We start from the raw sequence: 16347 nt of genomic DNA, 5'->3' as shown, positions 1-16347 counted from the left end.
TGATAGCGGAAGAGTCCAGACAGGCTCAATACTCTTCCCTTTAACAGATCAATTTTTAACTAGACATCTTGAAGCTATGTTCTGTTCAAGCTTAGCTGTTTCAAGGTTATCTATCTCTCCTGTCTTCAGGAACTGTCTGTCCTAACTGTCTGTGGGCACTTCTTACAGCTGTTGATCATTGCTGGGGAGTGGATCCAAATGCAGAGTTCAGGCTGTCATGGGAAGTTGGTAACAGTCTTCATTTATTCATATTGTAAGCATCTATCTTAGTATTTGCTTTTTATCTTTAAGTGGGAGAAAACATTTAAAAGTTAGATTCTTTAATCTAAGGCACTTTATCAGACACCATGGGTGTTACAGTCCATGCCTGCATGGAAAACTCAGAGGCTCTCTTGGAAGATAAGTATACATATGGCTATCTAACACCAACTTACTGAATTCTTTGCATTTCATATCTGTCTAACATATAAATGTGATATAATACAAAGGTGTGTGTATATGTACATATATGTAGATATTTACTTTAATAATATCTTTCCCAGAATACACTGCACACTTTTAAAGACAAAATAAAGATTAAAATAATGAGATTCTATTGGATACTCTTACCTTATTTTGTGTGATAAACCCCTAGTCTAATAAGTGAGCAAAATTTTGTTGTTTTTGAAAAGTCATATTTAGTGTTATGAAGCACTGACATTAAGTGGCACTAAGTGAAAAACCCCAGAAACATTAATTTTAATATTACACAAACCTATGGTGCTTAGGTATTTTTCTACTTTTTTTTTTTTCCCCCCACATCTTAACTGTAGGACTCTTCAGCTAAAAACATGATTTTTCCTGTTATTCACACTACATTACCCATCCCCGAACAGGTTCAGGTAATTTGAAACCATTTTTTCTGCTTCTATTTAATTTGGACAAAATTTGAACCATCAGCAAAGCCACATTAGGCAAAAAATGCAGTCAAAATATCTACAGAAATCATAAAAATCTTGAACTGTGGCAAATCCCAAATAACCAAGGAGACTAACACATACTTCATTACTTTGACAGAAGCAACTCCATAGTTTTCATTTTATGGTTTGACAGGCATACCATGGTATACTATATTAAAATAGCATATACACATACCATTGTGTATGAATGGCTGAGGAACTCCTAAAAAAAAGATGGTTTAAGTGTATCTTGAAACAGTACAATTTACTTTCTCCTTTGAAATACGCAAAAAAGAACCAAATTAACCCAATCCCCGCAATGAAATACAAATAATATAACTGAAACATAACTAAGACATGCAAGAAATACAGAATAATAAAAAAAACACTGACTTATGAGAAGAAAGATGTTGGTAATCAAATACACAAAGCTGTCAGTAATCAAATATACAAAGCTGTCGGTAATCAAATACACTGGATAGCTGTTGGCTGAATTTTGGTTGAAATAAAGGAATAGATATGAGTATCATTTGATATATTCATGCAAGCTAATTATTTCAAAATTTGAAGCTACAGGAAGAATTTTGATTTTAATAATTTTCTTTGTATCTTAATGCTGACTGTGACATGGAATGATGTAAGAAAGGCAGAAATCCAATCTCATCCCTTTTACTAGGGTTCACACAGACCCTCTGGTATTTTTGAAGTCTTGGAAAGGCAAAGTTGGAATACAGTGTTTTCCATCCATGATGTCCTTCTTTGGTGAAAATTCTAGTAATAATTAATGACATTTACTATAGAGGCATCCAAGAGAGCTGCAACTTTCTAAAAGAAACTGCTCCTGTAAGCTGTGTTCTGTATGTTTTTAACGTATGACATATCAGAATACAAAAATGCAGCTGAAATAGGGGTGATAAAAGAAACCATTGTGAACAATTTTTAGTGTGCAAATTCAGATACTTTTCAAACAGCAATCTATCATGACTGTTTGCAAAGCATCAAAAAAGATTGTGCCTTTGTGCAGTGATGGTCAAAATGTTCCTGTGCACAAAGCACTGTCACTGGATCAGTGCTACTTATGACCAGAGAGTGACCACTGCTGTGAGGATAGTCTTGCAGGTCATGGATCAGGGCATTAAATAAAGCATTTTGTGAGCTCCTCTGTTTAAGTGATACAGTAGGAAAAAAAGAATGACTAAAGAACACCCTTCCACATTCCTGTTTGGATTCAAGTCTGGCTTCAAGTATAGCTGGGCTTGAGAATTGGAATGTTTTCATTTTCAGTGGTTCGAGTAGATGCTAGGTTGTTCAAAGTTAAGGTTATAGGCTAAATTACTGCAGTCTTCTTTAGAAGAGGATGTATCTTATCCTTCTATAAAGGTTTGTTAAAAAATATGTAGCACCTGATAATTTAACACCAAATGAGTGGCTGCTAAATTTCCCCTCTCTGTCTCTCACACACACACACATCTACACACAGAGGAATGCTTCTTGACTGCCAAGCTATGCGCCAAGATTTTGTTCACTTTAATCTCAATCTTATGAGTTAGAAAACCATGAAACAAATTTTCTACCAAGTATGCTGACAGATTTTTAGTTCTAGTGGCTCCACAGGGCATCACTAAAGTACACTGAAAAACTTTTTCTTATTAAAGGTATCTGAGCTGATCCATTTTCCATTTCAGTCAATATGAGCAGTATCACCATGAAAAACTCAACACTTGTTAACTGATACCATACACTCATGAAAATTATTTCATTTCAAGTAAACAAAAAGTTGTGACACCTTCAACCCCATTGTGTGGTTACTGCTGGCACAGTAATTGGTGGCAGCTACTTTGGAGTGTTATGTCACATAATACCGTACCAGTTCAGGACGGACAAATTTAAAGGTATGGTTTAAAATATTGGGGGAAATTTTTCCTGGGAAGATGGAGGCAAGGGGCATGGAATATTTATTTCCCAAGAATTTCGGTTATTTGAAATGCATAATCTCTGATACTAAAAATAAAATAAAAAAATAAAAAGGTGTATGGAAGAATCATGAAGAGAAAGCTGGATCAGGACAGCTGGAGCTGCTCAGGATCCAAGTGATATGGTTGTGTTCTCTTATGAAATAAAATGACCACATTTTGCTCTCATTTACATTCCTCCCAAACCAGGGAACATTGTTTGTCTGCGTGAAGACAAAAAGAAGTTGGTTTGCTATATAATTACATCCATGATCCGTGAGGATCCTGATTGTAATAAAACAATATGCTAAGTGAATATATAACTGGAGATCTTTAAAAGACTTGTTAATTCCTTGGGGGTTTATCATGCTGTAGTCAATTTAGGGACAATTCAGTTACTAGATTGCTAGCAATATTGGTTTCATAAACTCGGGGGAGTAAAATGAGCTAAAAAATCTTCTCTTAAAGAAGCGAAACATTTAACACAAAGCCTCCTTTTTAAGCTGCCCTCTTACTTTGCACTCTGCCTTGCTCCTGAAGCTTTCTGTTGGTACAATTTCTCTCACTTAGGTATCAATCCCATTAGACTGCTATATTATATGGTTAAAACATTGATGTAACACAAGCTGCTACAGCAAATAATTGAAGTAATAAAATACAACTGCAGTTATTTGTTCTCTTGAATTGCAGGCAAAAAAAAGGAGACAGGGTTTTTTAAACTGACCCTATAGTGTTGCATACAGACAGCAAAACTTTTATAATGTGTCTTATTGCTGTAAAACTTTTTTAGAAAGAAAATATAGTGTAGTTGTAGTTTGTTTGTTGTTTTTTTTTTCACAGGAAAAGCAGTTAGTCTGCATTATGGAATTACACCTTCATAATTTTATTTAAAAAACTTTTTTTTTCTTTTGAAGCAACAGGGATGTTGAAAGAATCTGAAAGTATAACTACCCCTTCCCCCCCCCCCCCAAGAAACTTGATGGATTTAATTTATTCTGTGTGCATGTGTGTCTGTGTGTGAACATCTCCTCTAGGCTGAGACTCATTTTGTCAAGTGCTAGCCCAAAGTGTTTTTCTATTAATGGCTAAACTGCAAGGTCTGACTAAATGGGATTTGCAGTGGAAGTACTGCCAGCTCCTTGCCTGCGATGGCATGTGTGCTGTACTAGGGCATAACGCCTCACATACCCGGTTTATTCAGGAGGAAAAGAGAGGACTTCTGTGTCTATCTTTTTATCTTTTTCATAGCTAGGAGCTGGATACCCTCACATGTGAGCTTCCCTGAATCTGACTCTGACCAGGGGGTATGTCAGGACCTTCATTTTCTCTTTGGCACAGAGTAAGCAACAGAGACAGTCAGCTGGCTTTAAATTTCTCTAGATTTTTTGTTTCAGTGTGTACAAATGTCACTGCTTGATTTACAAAGTATATTAACATTATTTTAGTATCTACAAAATGTTGTTCGATTCTTTTTTATTTCATACATTAAGTGGTTTATTTTATTTATTAAGCCTATTGAAAAAGATTTTATTGAAAGTTCTGAAGACAAAATGGCTTGTTTCCTTCTACATGTTCACTAATAGATATATTATACAATGCTAGAAAAAAGGCAAAAGGCCAAACTCATCTCTGGTGTAATTCCAGTAAAAACAATAAAATTACACAAGGCATGAATTTGGCCCAGGCATTATAAATGTTACTCTGGTGCACACTGAGTGTCTGCTTGTTGTTACTGGCAAGGCTTAAAATACAAATTCCCCTTTTTTTCATAGAAATACGTATATTTCTCTGGAACAGATTAATCAATGAAGCAGGTATCAGGTAACTATGACAAAGTCATCAACTGGTTAAAATGCCTGCCTTTTTTGTGGCTTTTTCTTCTTTTAACTAGCTTACTGTCCCTGCTTCCAAATTATTTAAATATATATTTATTCTCTCTTTTGTGCATTGTCATTGAAAGACCTTTTTTTCCCCCCTGCTGTTGTCTCCATTTCTCTAATTTGTCTTGTATGTCCTTCCGTGATGCTTCCTGTTGACACCTCTCAATATTTTTTCTAACTCAGAATGTGGCTTTCTAGCAGACATAGAGGCCCCAGACTGAATACCCTTCTGAGCCAATTCTGACTTGGACCTTGCACAATGCTATTAACTGGCTCTTAGTCTAAGAAAGGTGGCTATAGTGGGATTGCCTGAGCCTGAAGACAGAAATGGTTGAGGAAATATTGTCAATATGTTTGCACTACGTTCAACCACTTTTAATTTTTACTCAAAAAAGTAAAATTAAAAAAAAGGCCCAAACAATTTTAAATCACAAACTTGCAAGGGCAATGCAATATTGCATTCATCTGTACATTTTAGTTTATCCTTGTTAGCCACTTTAAAGTAAACACAGTTCAATGTCCTTGGAAACAGTTTTCTTCAGCCCACTAGACTTCCCTGGAAAAAGGCTTTATCTTCTGAACTGCTGGATATTTGTGTGTGCATGTAATTTTTTTCCTATCAGCCTGTCCGTGTCCACCCCCCCCCTCCTTTTTCTTTTTTCATATAAAAGTTGGGAGCAGAAGCTTCCTTGGAACAAGACAGAATCATAAAAGACTTCAGGAATCTCATCACAAGCTAAACAGTACAAATTGCACATTCTTCATGGAAGTATTAGCTTTTAGTGCGTGCCTGGATCCAAGCATAATAGATTAGCCCAAAGTGGGAAAGAATGAACAGTACAAAATTAGCAGAACTGGGAGCTCAGATCATTTCATGGAGCAATATGATCTCTGTACTTTCAGGGTACTGAATTTTAAAGCCGCTGGAAACAGTATGTAAAATTATATCAGAGTAAGCAAGGAAGCATGTGTAGGCCTGGGAGAAGGGAGTAAGAAGTTTGAAAAATACCTTTTCAGAGGAAAATAAGTGCTGAAAATCAGTGAATGAGCTTGTAGGAAACAAACTGCTATTCATGAGCAATTTCTTGCTCTGAAGATAGAAATATGCTAAAAGATACAGCAGAGAAAAAACAAATAAAATACATTTCAGAGGTTGTTCAGAGGCCAAGTGCTGCTGGAGAATAATCCTGCACTCAGACAGAAATATAAAACTGCACAGGATTGGTCGGTCTTCTGAGGTTTCCCTTCTCAAGGAAACCTTGCCAGAATCCTTTATATCACTGGCTGACGGGTTTGGTTTAATCGTGCTGGGAAGTAGCCCAGGAACACTGTACATTTAATGGAAGCTTAAAGATGGTGGTGAACATACTCTGGCAGATGTACCTTGTACTTTCTGACTGCCTTCTTCAGGTCCTCAGGAATAGGCATTAATTATTTTTGAGAACAAAGACATAAAAAAAGATGCTGAAGTTAAATACACCCTGGAGGAGCAAGTCACTGAATACAAATCTAATAATATGGAGTCTTACAATACGTATAGGAATATAAGCTGATAGAGGTCATATATTGTGGTTATTAGTACATACCTTAGCTGCAGAAGCCTCACTTCCTCTGCCATCCTCACTCTGCTCCTATAATCTAACTACACCATATCAGACAGTGATCCTAGCATGGGAGTCATCAGCTTTAGGGAACATTAGGATTTATTTTTTTCAATTCTTCTGCAGTGTTCTGTTCCATTAGAAAGTGAGATAGCATTAAACTGTTTTAAAAACTCATTTTTTTTCGTAGCTATATAAATATATCTACAATACTTTATAATTTTAAAACTCATTTCCTCTTTGCTTAACTCCTTGAGATAAGTGAACTCTCTCTTATGTAAACTTTCTACCAGAATACTGACTACCTTTTAAGCAATATATGATTTAGAAGGTAATGAAATATCACTTTCTTATTTTTCTCTTTTTTTTTTTAATAAATATGTTTGAAAGTGCATTTTGCTGCACTTTAGCTTTTAGATTAAGAGATAAAACTGATGAAAGGGACATAATCTTCTGTCACAGAGCAGCATGGCTATTGGGAGGTGAGTTAGTTTAAAATACCATTTTTAACTTAATTTCTCTTCATCAAGATGACTGTAGTTCTTTACTACATCCCATAAGGTACTTTATCCTTGCACATAAAGACATTTTCTTCCTTAAACACTGACTATCGTGTGGTATGAGACAGTATCTGTGCATGTCTGCAATGATATTATATATAACTATATCACAGCTATGGACATTAAAGCAAACTGAGTCTTGATTTTAGGTCCTTTAGGGTGTCAAACTTTGGATACCTATGAGAAATCTGACTTTCAGAGAGCAAGTGTTTAAAACTTCTTTTGAAACCATGTCTTCTTAAAACTGCACAGCCAGCCTTTAAAGTTCCTAACGGTCACTTCTGAAGTCTTGCTGGTGTACCCACTCCTACCCCAGCGGATCAGAGCCCCAAACCAAGAGCCCTAAGCTCAGGGCTTTTTTGTTGTTGCTTTTATTTAACATGATTTGTTCACTGGGGATCAGAGTAATGAAACCCAGTAAATAATACATTGGGCAAACAGAGAAGATAACAAAAGGAAATAGTTAAGGTACTATAATAATTTTAGCCATTCTTTTTTCAGGTCACTATAATCTGCCCAAAGATAACTAATTGTTCAAAGTAAACATTCCACTCCGACCGCAAAAGGAATCCATTACACAAACATATAATTCACAGTCATTTTTAGTGGGCTGTAAACAGTTTGGAATGAGCATAAAATGGGACAAAAATCAAAGTGAGCATTTAGAAATGAAAAAGTGTTTGCTACAAAAGGTCAGTCCCTTTACTTGGCAAACTATGTAGAAAAGCCTGGGAAAATGTTGAACACACAAGCAGTAAGGGAATTTTAAAGCCAACAACCTCCCTGTTTCTTTAAACAGACATCGGAACCTATAACTGGATCCTGTCAAACAAACGACAGCAAAAAAACATAACAGCTGCTAAGAAGTAAAGTTGAAAGATAAAGTTTTCTAAGTTAAGAACCTTCTCAGAAGTGGACTAGAGGCCTTTCTTAAATCTTTAAGCAAGGTTATGGATCCCAGGGTGGCTTTTAGGCATTGGATCAAGTATGTAATTTTGTGTATCATTCCTGTCAGAGCATCCTGTGCTCCAATAAAAGCAACAGAAAACAATGTTTGCAATGTCCAGTTTAGAATGGAAATGGTACCTGTAATCATCAGCTTTTCTGCCTGCAGTGTCATTTTTCAAGTAATTTCGGCTGATTTGAGATCACTAACTTGGATTTGGGAATGGAGGGAGAAAATGAAGGATGTTTCAAAAGAGAAATGAAAGTTAAATTATATTTCCCTGGAGCATTAGTACTGCATTTCTTTACAAAACCTAAACTATACTGGATACCCTCAGCAGGTTTAGGATACTGACTGCTGAGGGTGTTCATTTACACTGTCATTAGACACACAGACAAATGATCATCCCTAGAAAACATAAGACTATTTTCACGCGATAAAACATTACTATGAGAAGTACTGGATGGCATTTTGTTTAGACGCAATGCAGACTGATATTTTGGAGTTTGTTTTTTTGTTTGCTTGTTTTGGGTTTGTTTGTTTATTTGTTTTGGGGTTTTTTGGTTGGGTTTTGTTTCTGTTTAGGGTTTGGGTTTGGTTTTGTTTTTTTTTCTGTTTTTTTTTAATGCATTCTACTCATGCCTTTCACATTTAAAAAAAAACAAAACAAAACAAAACAAAAAAAAAAGGCAAAAACCAGCCAAAACTTTTAAAGGGTCATGTATAACAAAATAAATAAGCAATTTGTGAAATGACTGGAAATAATATCTTGCCTAGAAACATCAAAAATCTTGCAATGGACCCCACCCTTGGCAGGATTGCACAGCATGTGAGTTATAGTATCTGGGAGGATTGTCCCAGGCTTTCCTTGTTGCACTTTTCAGCTTAGGGTTGGCACTACCTATCAGATGCTTTCTGGGGAGAAGAAAAAACATGGAATAGAGATGAAAAAAGTCAGGTTAGCATACAGCCCCAGAAAAGCCTGAAGTACATCCAAGGTAGGTGTTGATAGCAAAGTAAAGCACTACAAAGAAAAAACAGATACACTCTCCCATGAAAAACTTTCCCTCCAACTCCCTAAGAACATAGAAAGTGAAGAAATACTAGAACTCATTGAGCAGACATTGTACTCCTTCAATCTGATCATTGCATGGTGCAGAATTATTCTCTTATCCTCACAGGGGCCCATCGTAGGACTTTTTTTTTTGCTATTTAGGACATTGCATTAGATACAAAGGGTACAATGTTCTTTGCTTATATACTATTGATTCCAGTGGCACATGTCTGTCTGTATAGCTGTGTAGGACAAGAAGTTGATTAAAACGTATGAATGAATAAATAATACAGGAAGAAAAAAAAAAAACAAACCTTTTTTGTTTCTTTGGTTTTTGGTGGTTTTTTTTTAAAGTGACAGTTGCCTTGCAACTTTACAAGAATAAACATTTTTTATTGACTCTCTTTATTAAAATCCACTATCAGCTCTGCAAGATGGCTGAGTAAATGTAGAATTTGATTAATAAAAATTCTCCTTCCCAGTCCTATAACTGAAAATACCACAACAGGCTGAAAAAACGGAATTTGCTCTTGAACAAGTGAATCCTTGTTGGATAGATAAATATGCATTATGGTGTAAGAATTTTTAGACCAAGCCTTATAAAGCACCCCTGTCGTGAAACGGTGAATAAGCAACCCGTAGCCTAGAGGATAAATGAACAAAATCTGATTTAAGTTACAGCAAAACAACTTCAGAATAATTCCTCTGATTTCAATGTAGATATTAATTTAAAAATAGTGTAACTAAACAGGAAATCTTGCCAACAGTTAATAACAACCTCTACATTTTTAACCTGTGGGAGAATGTTACTTCAGTTGACTATTATATGCAACCTTATCTACACAGGAAAATATACTAATTAATATGGTTTATTCAGATTACTTCTAGACTTTTTTATGCACAGTGATAATGCTTTAAAAATCAGAAAAACAAACAGAAAATCCATAGGTAAATAATTGAAACCATGAGGTGATAAATAAGAACATAACCATTCAGCAAAAATGGAATGTTCTGTAAGTAACATTTAGGGTTATTTCTCCTAAGGTATTTTTTTATAATAATCCTATAACTTATATGAAGCACACAAGTAACATTTTTGGTTACAGTATGTAGCTGATATATTTTCTAAATCAGAAAAAAAGCTTTTCTACAACAGCCAATATGCCAGCTGTACTGAGTATCTAGGCCATCTTACCAAGACTATGAAAGTAAACATACAGTTTTCATTAAATGTGCCTTTTCCATAATTGGTACATAAGTATTTCCCATGACTGTGCAGTTGAGTATCTTGGCTGGAGGCATATCTGGCCATTAGGAGGAGGGCTTCAGATTTGTTGAGTCTCAGCCATGCCGGGAGACTTGGCACCTCCACATACTGCTTCCTAATACCAGCCCTGGTATAAAATGTCATCAGAAGCTTGCATAAACATTGGACTTAGCTTCACATAAATTACTGCTGTCCTGAGATACTTTATGCCAGAACTTAGTAAAAACAACACTTTGAGTAAATAAAATGTGAGTAAACGCAAGTATCTTAATCCAAGAAAACGATAATAGAAAAAACTATGTAGCAAACATAAACTCATAAATACAGTGATAAAATGAATTTTTTATCTCTGCCACATGATTAGCTTTTATTTATATATTACACTAACTAAAAAGGGTAGACATCTCTAAGTCACAGCAAGTTTGAAGGAAACACCACAACAATAATGCAATACTCCAAAGGATGAACTCCTTTGAAGAAGCAGTGATATTTTCATTTTTTTTCCATGAACATTTTTCTGATAATCACACAGACAATATACATTTAATTAGATGTCTTTGATTTTTTTCTATTACTGTTCAGCAGTGCAGAGACCTCTGGCCACAATTCTCCTAGAGGATTGGTCAGATATATCTGTGAAATATCTAGTGCACCTTTTGGAGAACCTGTGCTAAGATCATAACCGAACAGTCATTTAGACATATTCTGCATGGCATGTGTTTTTTATAATCTAATCTCTGCTTTTCCTTTTCATGTTCTGAACTTCTCCTTGCAATTTCTCCGCTATTAATAGTCACTTCACATGTTTCTCCCCTTTGTCTCTCTTTATCCAGACTCCAGCTTTTCTCCAGAAAACCAATGCTACTATCTCCCCCTACTGAAAGAACTCCAGTTTGTTAGTCTTTGACTTCCTGCCAATCGTTCTGGGAATAATAATATCCAAGTGTTCTCTTTGCTGTATAATTAAAGCATGAATTTCCCAGAGTTTGAAACTCCAGGGTAGTTTTATTGCACCTTTCACTATAAAACCAGGTAACAATGATGGAATAAAAATAGCTTTTCCTTTTGTGGTTGACGGTCTAAGCATCTTTTTATTCTTCATTGTTTCCCTTGTTCTGAGACTCCAGTATATGGCAGTGACAATGGGTTCACCCAGCCTTATTCTGAAAATAAATTTTCTATCTTTTGCAAGATATATGTTTCCCCAGATCCCTGGAACAAGTTGTAAACTTGTAACAGATGGTGATGAAGCCACACATTTTTATACAATACATTTTAAGATTCTGCATCTACCGCATGTACCTTCCAAAGAAAATGACCTTCAGTGAGAGAAGATACACTCTGCAGAAAAGAAATCAAGCAACGGTGTTAAGTACATCTTTTCGATACTATGTAAATCCTTCTTATTAATCAAAGCTTTTAATGAGGGTGAATATTCATTCCAATGTTCCTACAATATGATAGATTTTTAAAATAACTGTAAAAATTAGATACCTGCATGCATTAAAAAAATATGGTCACACTAGAATATTTATTTTGGATGAATACAATTCAGGACTTAGGAAAAAGTATTGGCATTATACTAAGCAAAGACTTCAGAGTGAACGTTACTGACATTTTATTGATGTTTAGCATTTTCTTAACCAGAGAATGGCTAAACCAACCACATGTCAAGCAAACTATATGGAATAGTCAGCATGAATGGATTATGTTAGCTTTTATAAAGAAAATGAACTTACAGAATGTGAGATTGTTCAGTTCGTAACTATATTATAAACTCAAGTGCATGCCTGTCATGGCAATTTGAGCACAGTTAAAACGTTAAAGTTCTGATCACTAGGAGAGAAAAAAGTTAGTGTTAAATATTAAGGTACTTACCTCTTCTTTCAACAGTTTTTATACACAGTCTTACAAATTGGGGGACTGTAGATTTCTCATGCTCACAAACCAAGTGCAAATGGGAGCCAAAAATTTGATCTACATTTGGGAAAAAAAGAGGAAAATACATTAAGGCATATTATTAGTAGTGGGATTTTTCACCCTTCTGAGCTTGCACATTAATTAAAAGCTCAGCTCTCAAAGACGGACAGACAAATTTGGAAACAAGCCCTTTTCAAGTACTGCTGGTCATTAGCTTCTGCCACAGAACCAAATGTCTCAGGATCTGCTGCTGGTAGCACTTGGATACTGCCTCCTGTGTTCTAATTTCAATTTCTATTTACACATTGGCCTTGATCTTTCTAAAGTCTAAAGGTCTCTGAAGTTTGCTTTGACCCACCATAAAATGTGAAGGCCATTCTAGGTGTACAGTTCTGTATCTTGTTGAATCCAAAATCCCACATGATAAGAACTGTTGGTCCAACCTTGAAACTCATATGTCGGGTAGCCTTCTTTTCTATGCATACAGAGATTCTCTCTTCCCATAGAGTACTGTAGGGGTGCAAGTGCCTCATCACTTTGCAACATTAGGACGTAGTACAAATTCATCTCATCTTTGCAGAAGTTTTTTTTAATCACTAAAGTAGCCGTTTAAAAAAATAGAAAGTCTAGGTAACTTTTGATGAGGATTGCATCTTACACCAAGTTTAACTTGTGATTTGTATTGTTTCTTTGATGAATAATCAGTTAATTAGATAATGTCACCATTTAGATTTATGATTTCAAAGTTTTGATCAACTTTGAATGTTGATCTTAAAACATATTTATATAAGCAGGTTAAACTTTTCAGATTACTAATTAGCTTCCTTATTTCCACTCTATATGTTTGAAAAATTATGAAACGAGCAATCAGTAACGGGGATGTCGTCAGCTAGAATCAAAATGAATCAAACAGATGAGAGAAACTGCTCAATAGGAGTCAATTAAATGCTGAAACAATAGGAGTGTACTATCATCATTTATCCAAAGCGACAGTCTCCATATAGCATTTCAACAGAGTACCACAGTTTGGAAATTGACCTAGAGGTTTTGAAAATAATTGTATAGATAGCTGAAGGGTTCTAGCACACACCTGGATTCCTCACAGTGAGCCCAACAAGCCTACAACGTCCATGGCACAGGATATTTCCTTCATAGTCAGCCCTACCGTCTTCCACCATAAGCAGCTTGACTGCTGCCTCCTCCAAGAAGCACACCTTTTTCTCACTAACAGGCAGAAAACTATTTGTTTATTTTCTTCTTTACAAAGAGTTTTCTTTTTCCTTTGTGAATCACTACCATTTCTTATTAAGCTTAGATTTCAAGGACAACTTGATTGCCTTTTCTTTCACAGAGTCACATAATAATAGAAGTGGGAAGGAACCACCAGAGGTCATCTAGTCTAACCTCCATCCTCAAGCAGAATCACCTAGATTACATTCCTCAGGATTGTTTCACCAGAGTAGGGAACAATCAGAAAAAGAAGGTAGGGTGCATGGGATGGTTTGAACTTCTTATCAGAAGTTCAAAAAGCTGTACCAGGGAATTTATTCCAGCATCTCCCAATGCATGTGATCTGCATTCTGGTAGAGTACATTAAAGCCTCTATTTAAGTTAGTTGGAGTTTCAGCTGCAGAAGGGATGAAGAGCTGGGTTCACAGAACTACACTGAAGAAGGTTGTGTGCATGTGTGGCGTTAAGCATTAGCGAACAGTCTGTTACATGTTTTGGGGTTATGTTTCTGACAAAGCACAGTCTGGTTACATTTTCTTCAGAAAACATTTATAGCTGCCTTCAGTGGTAATTATATATACAGAGATTTATGATTAAAATGTACTAGCTCTTCCTCTTTTGACATCTTAATTGTTTTTTTTTAAATTTTAGCAAAGACCTGTCAAATTCTTTGCATAATATGGAATGTTTTCCAATGTAAATTACATTAAAAAGAATAAAAATGCATCTTATTTGGTGGACAAAGACACTTGTAAAAGATTTCAGAAGCAAAACAGGCAAAGAGCTACATTGTGTAGATGGCAGTACATGAATAACCAAGACAAAATTAATGTATGCATCTTCAGCAGGTTTTCTTCCCTGTTATAACCAACTTCTTGGGACGATTTTGCAGTTACTTTTTCAATCTCCTGTATCAATGCAGGTTACTTGGTATTTGTGTGAGGAAATAGTGCAACTGTTTTGCAATTCTCACCTAGTTCATGACTTCTTTTCTGGTGTAGATTCTGCATCTTCAGCAAAATGTTTAACCTCATTTTACATACTTTTTAATACATGGGTATAGTCACATCCTGTATCCTGCAGTTAAGCTTTAAAATGCGTATTTTTTAGAAGACTGGCACTCAGGATTTTTGTCTTGGGCAGCAAGAGGGAGAGGGAGAGGGCAGCAAATCAGCATTAACAGTTGTTGGCCATCATGTATATTTATAACTACATGAATCCATGAGACACCTAAATATTCTGAATTCTGGATACTCCTAAACCTCAAATTCCATGAGACTATTGTTTTTTTGCTGTACCTGTTGCTGTATGTAAGTATGGGAATGGCAGTAGTTACACTGCCATATTTGCAATCTTAGAGATCAGAGATATAGCTGGTGAAAACTCAGCTGAAACTTGTTTATACATTAATTTGAAAATAAGAAATTATAAGAATTGCAAATTATTAACTTTTGTAAACTAGATTATTGTGTAACTAAGATTAAAATGTTTTCTTGTTCTTTTATAGTTGTGTCTATATATATTTAAAAACTAGTTTAAGGAGAACCTATCCAGTTTGGTTTTTTTTTAATCTAAAAATAAGAACTGCTTCCAAAGGGATAAAAGGAGCAAAAAAGCCTTTGTTTGATTTATTTGTGATAGGACCCTTCAAAACTTCATTTTTTATTACTTGAAAAAAAAAGGATGTACACAACACTCCTAACCTCCTGTTATGACAGTTTATGTTTCTTATCCAGCTTATTTAACTCAAATGCCTGGGAAATAGACACAATTACCACCTTATGGAATGCTACTTAACTTTAAATGCTCCCTTCTGAATAGAAATCCACTTTATCTTCTCAGAGTTATTCCAATTTCTCAGGAATTATTTCCTCTATAGGCTTCTGAAATGCTCTTGTTTCATCATTTAAAAATTTGAACTAACAATTGTTCAGAAATATCTTTTATTAGAACAAAGGCAATTCTCATACAGTGGATTCTGTTCATAAGAGCATGTACAAAAGAGCTGCATACTATGCCCATATACAGCTTTAATCATTCACTCTTTCAGCTGCTATCAATTTAAAACCAATGAAACTCCCACACTGAGTCCATTTGAGCAGTCAATTTTAATATCTTGGGGCATCTGTAGTTATTCTGAATTGGCTGCAAAAGCAGAACTAACAAGTTAAGCTCTAACCATAAGTCTACATCAGGCTGGTAAACCATACATCAAATACAGACAGCTAGTCAATAGTGTAGTATGAAAAACCAACAAGCATTTTTAAGAAGAGCAATATATTCATAATATGTTAGGTGGTATGGTTTACATTACACATCCCTGATATCTGTGTATTAAACTTTCTGTTTAAGAATGAGGGGTGTGTTGCAGCTTTGCACGTGGATATGAGACACCAGAAGAGGAGGGAATGGACATTTGCAAGTTGTATAATATAAGATGATGATTACAACTGCAATGTATTGCTCATTCTGGTGAGCTCCAAGTTTTCCCTGAGCCTGACAGAGCTACTTTTTTGAGTAGCTCTCACAGGCTGCAGCAAAGCCACTAATTCTGAGCTGCAGAAATCTTGTCTGTGGGAGAGAATACTTCTGGAAAAGAAACAATTAAAATAAAATCACAAAAGCCACATCCTTACCGAGAATGTCATTGTTAAATTTTTTCTGGTGCACATGGACAAGATGTGGCCACACTTGGAAGGAGCTCATACTTGAGTGTTTTTTCTTAAAAAAAAAATGAGAAGGACATGTCTAATATTCCCATTTATTGTGTAGAAGCTCAGATTCTGATGTGAGAGAAGTTATAATGGCGTAATGTCCAAGTTTTTAGAAATGTGAATGATATCTATGTAATTCAGTGTCTTCCAGGAACAAAATTAACTCTGCTAGATCTGGATTTGAACTGCTGGACTACCAGAGCTTTGTAGCAGTGTGTAAGTTTTTTGATTTCTTTGTATCTGTTTGAATGTTAAGAGGGAAAAGGGGAAAGAGAACAAAAAAAC

At 35.5% G+C, this 16347-nt stretch overlaps 1 protein-coding gene across 7 annotated transcripts in view; it reads right to left on the bottom strand.

Annotated features, from left to right (window-relative positions):
• The window catches only part of ARHGAP15 (Rho GTPase activating protein 15), a 378211-nt gene that overhangs the window by 151118 nt on the left and 210746 nt on the right, over positions 1-16347 (bottom strand). For all 7 annotated transcript variants that reach the window (XM_057400262.1, XM_057400261.1, XM_057400265.1 and 4 more), the window contains one exon: positions 12077-12175. In XM_057400262.1, coding sequence (XP_057256245.1) covers positions 12077-12175 — 99 coding nt within the window. The remainder of the gene's footprint in view (positions 1-12076; positions 12176-16347) is intronic.

This window comes from Pezoporus wallicus, unplaced genomic scaffold (assembly GCF_028554395.1).
Source record: "Pezoporus wallicus isolate ANWC-B61680 ecotype Strahan unplaced genomic scaffold, APGP_CSIRO_Pwel_v1 contig_6807, whole genome shotgun sequence".
In the NCBI taxonomy this organism is placed as follows: Eukaryota; Metazoa; Chordata; class Aves; order Psittaciformes; family Psittacidae; genus Pezoporus; species Pezoporus wallicus.
Note: the sequence above shows the minus strand (reverse complement) of the source record. Positions and strands in the feature narration are given on the sequence as shown.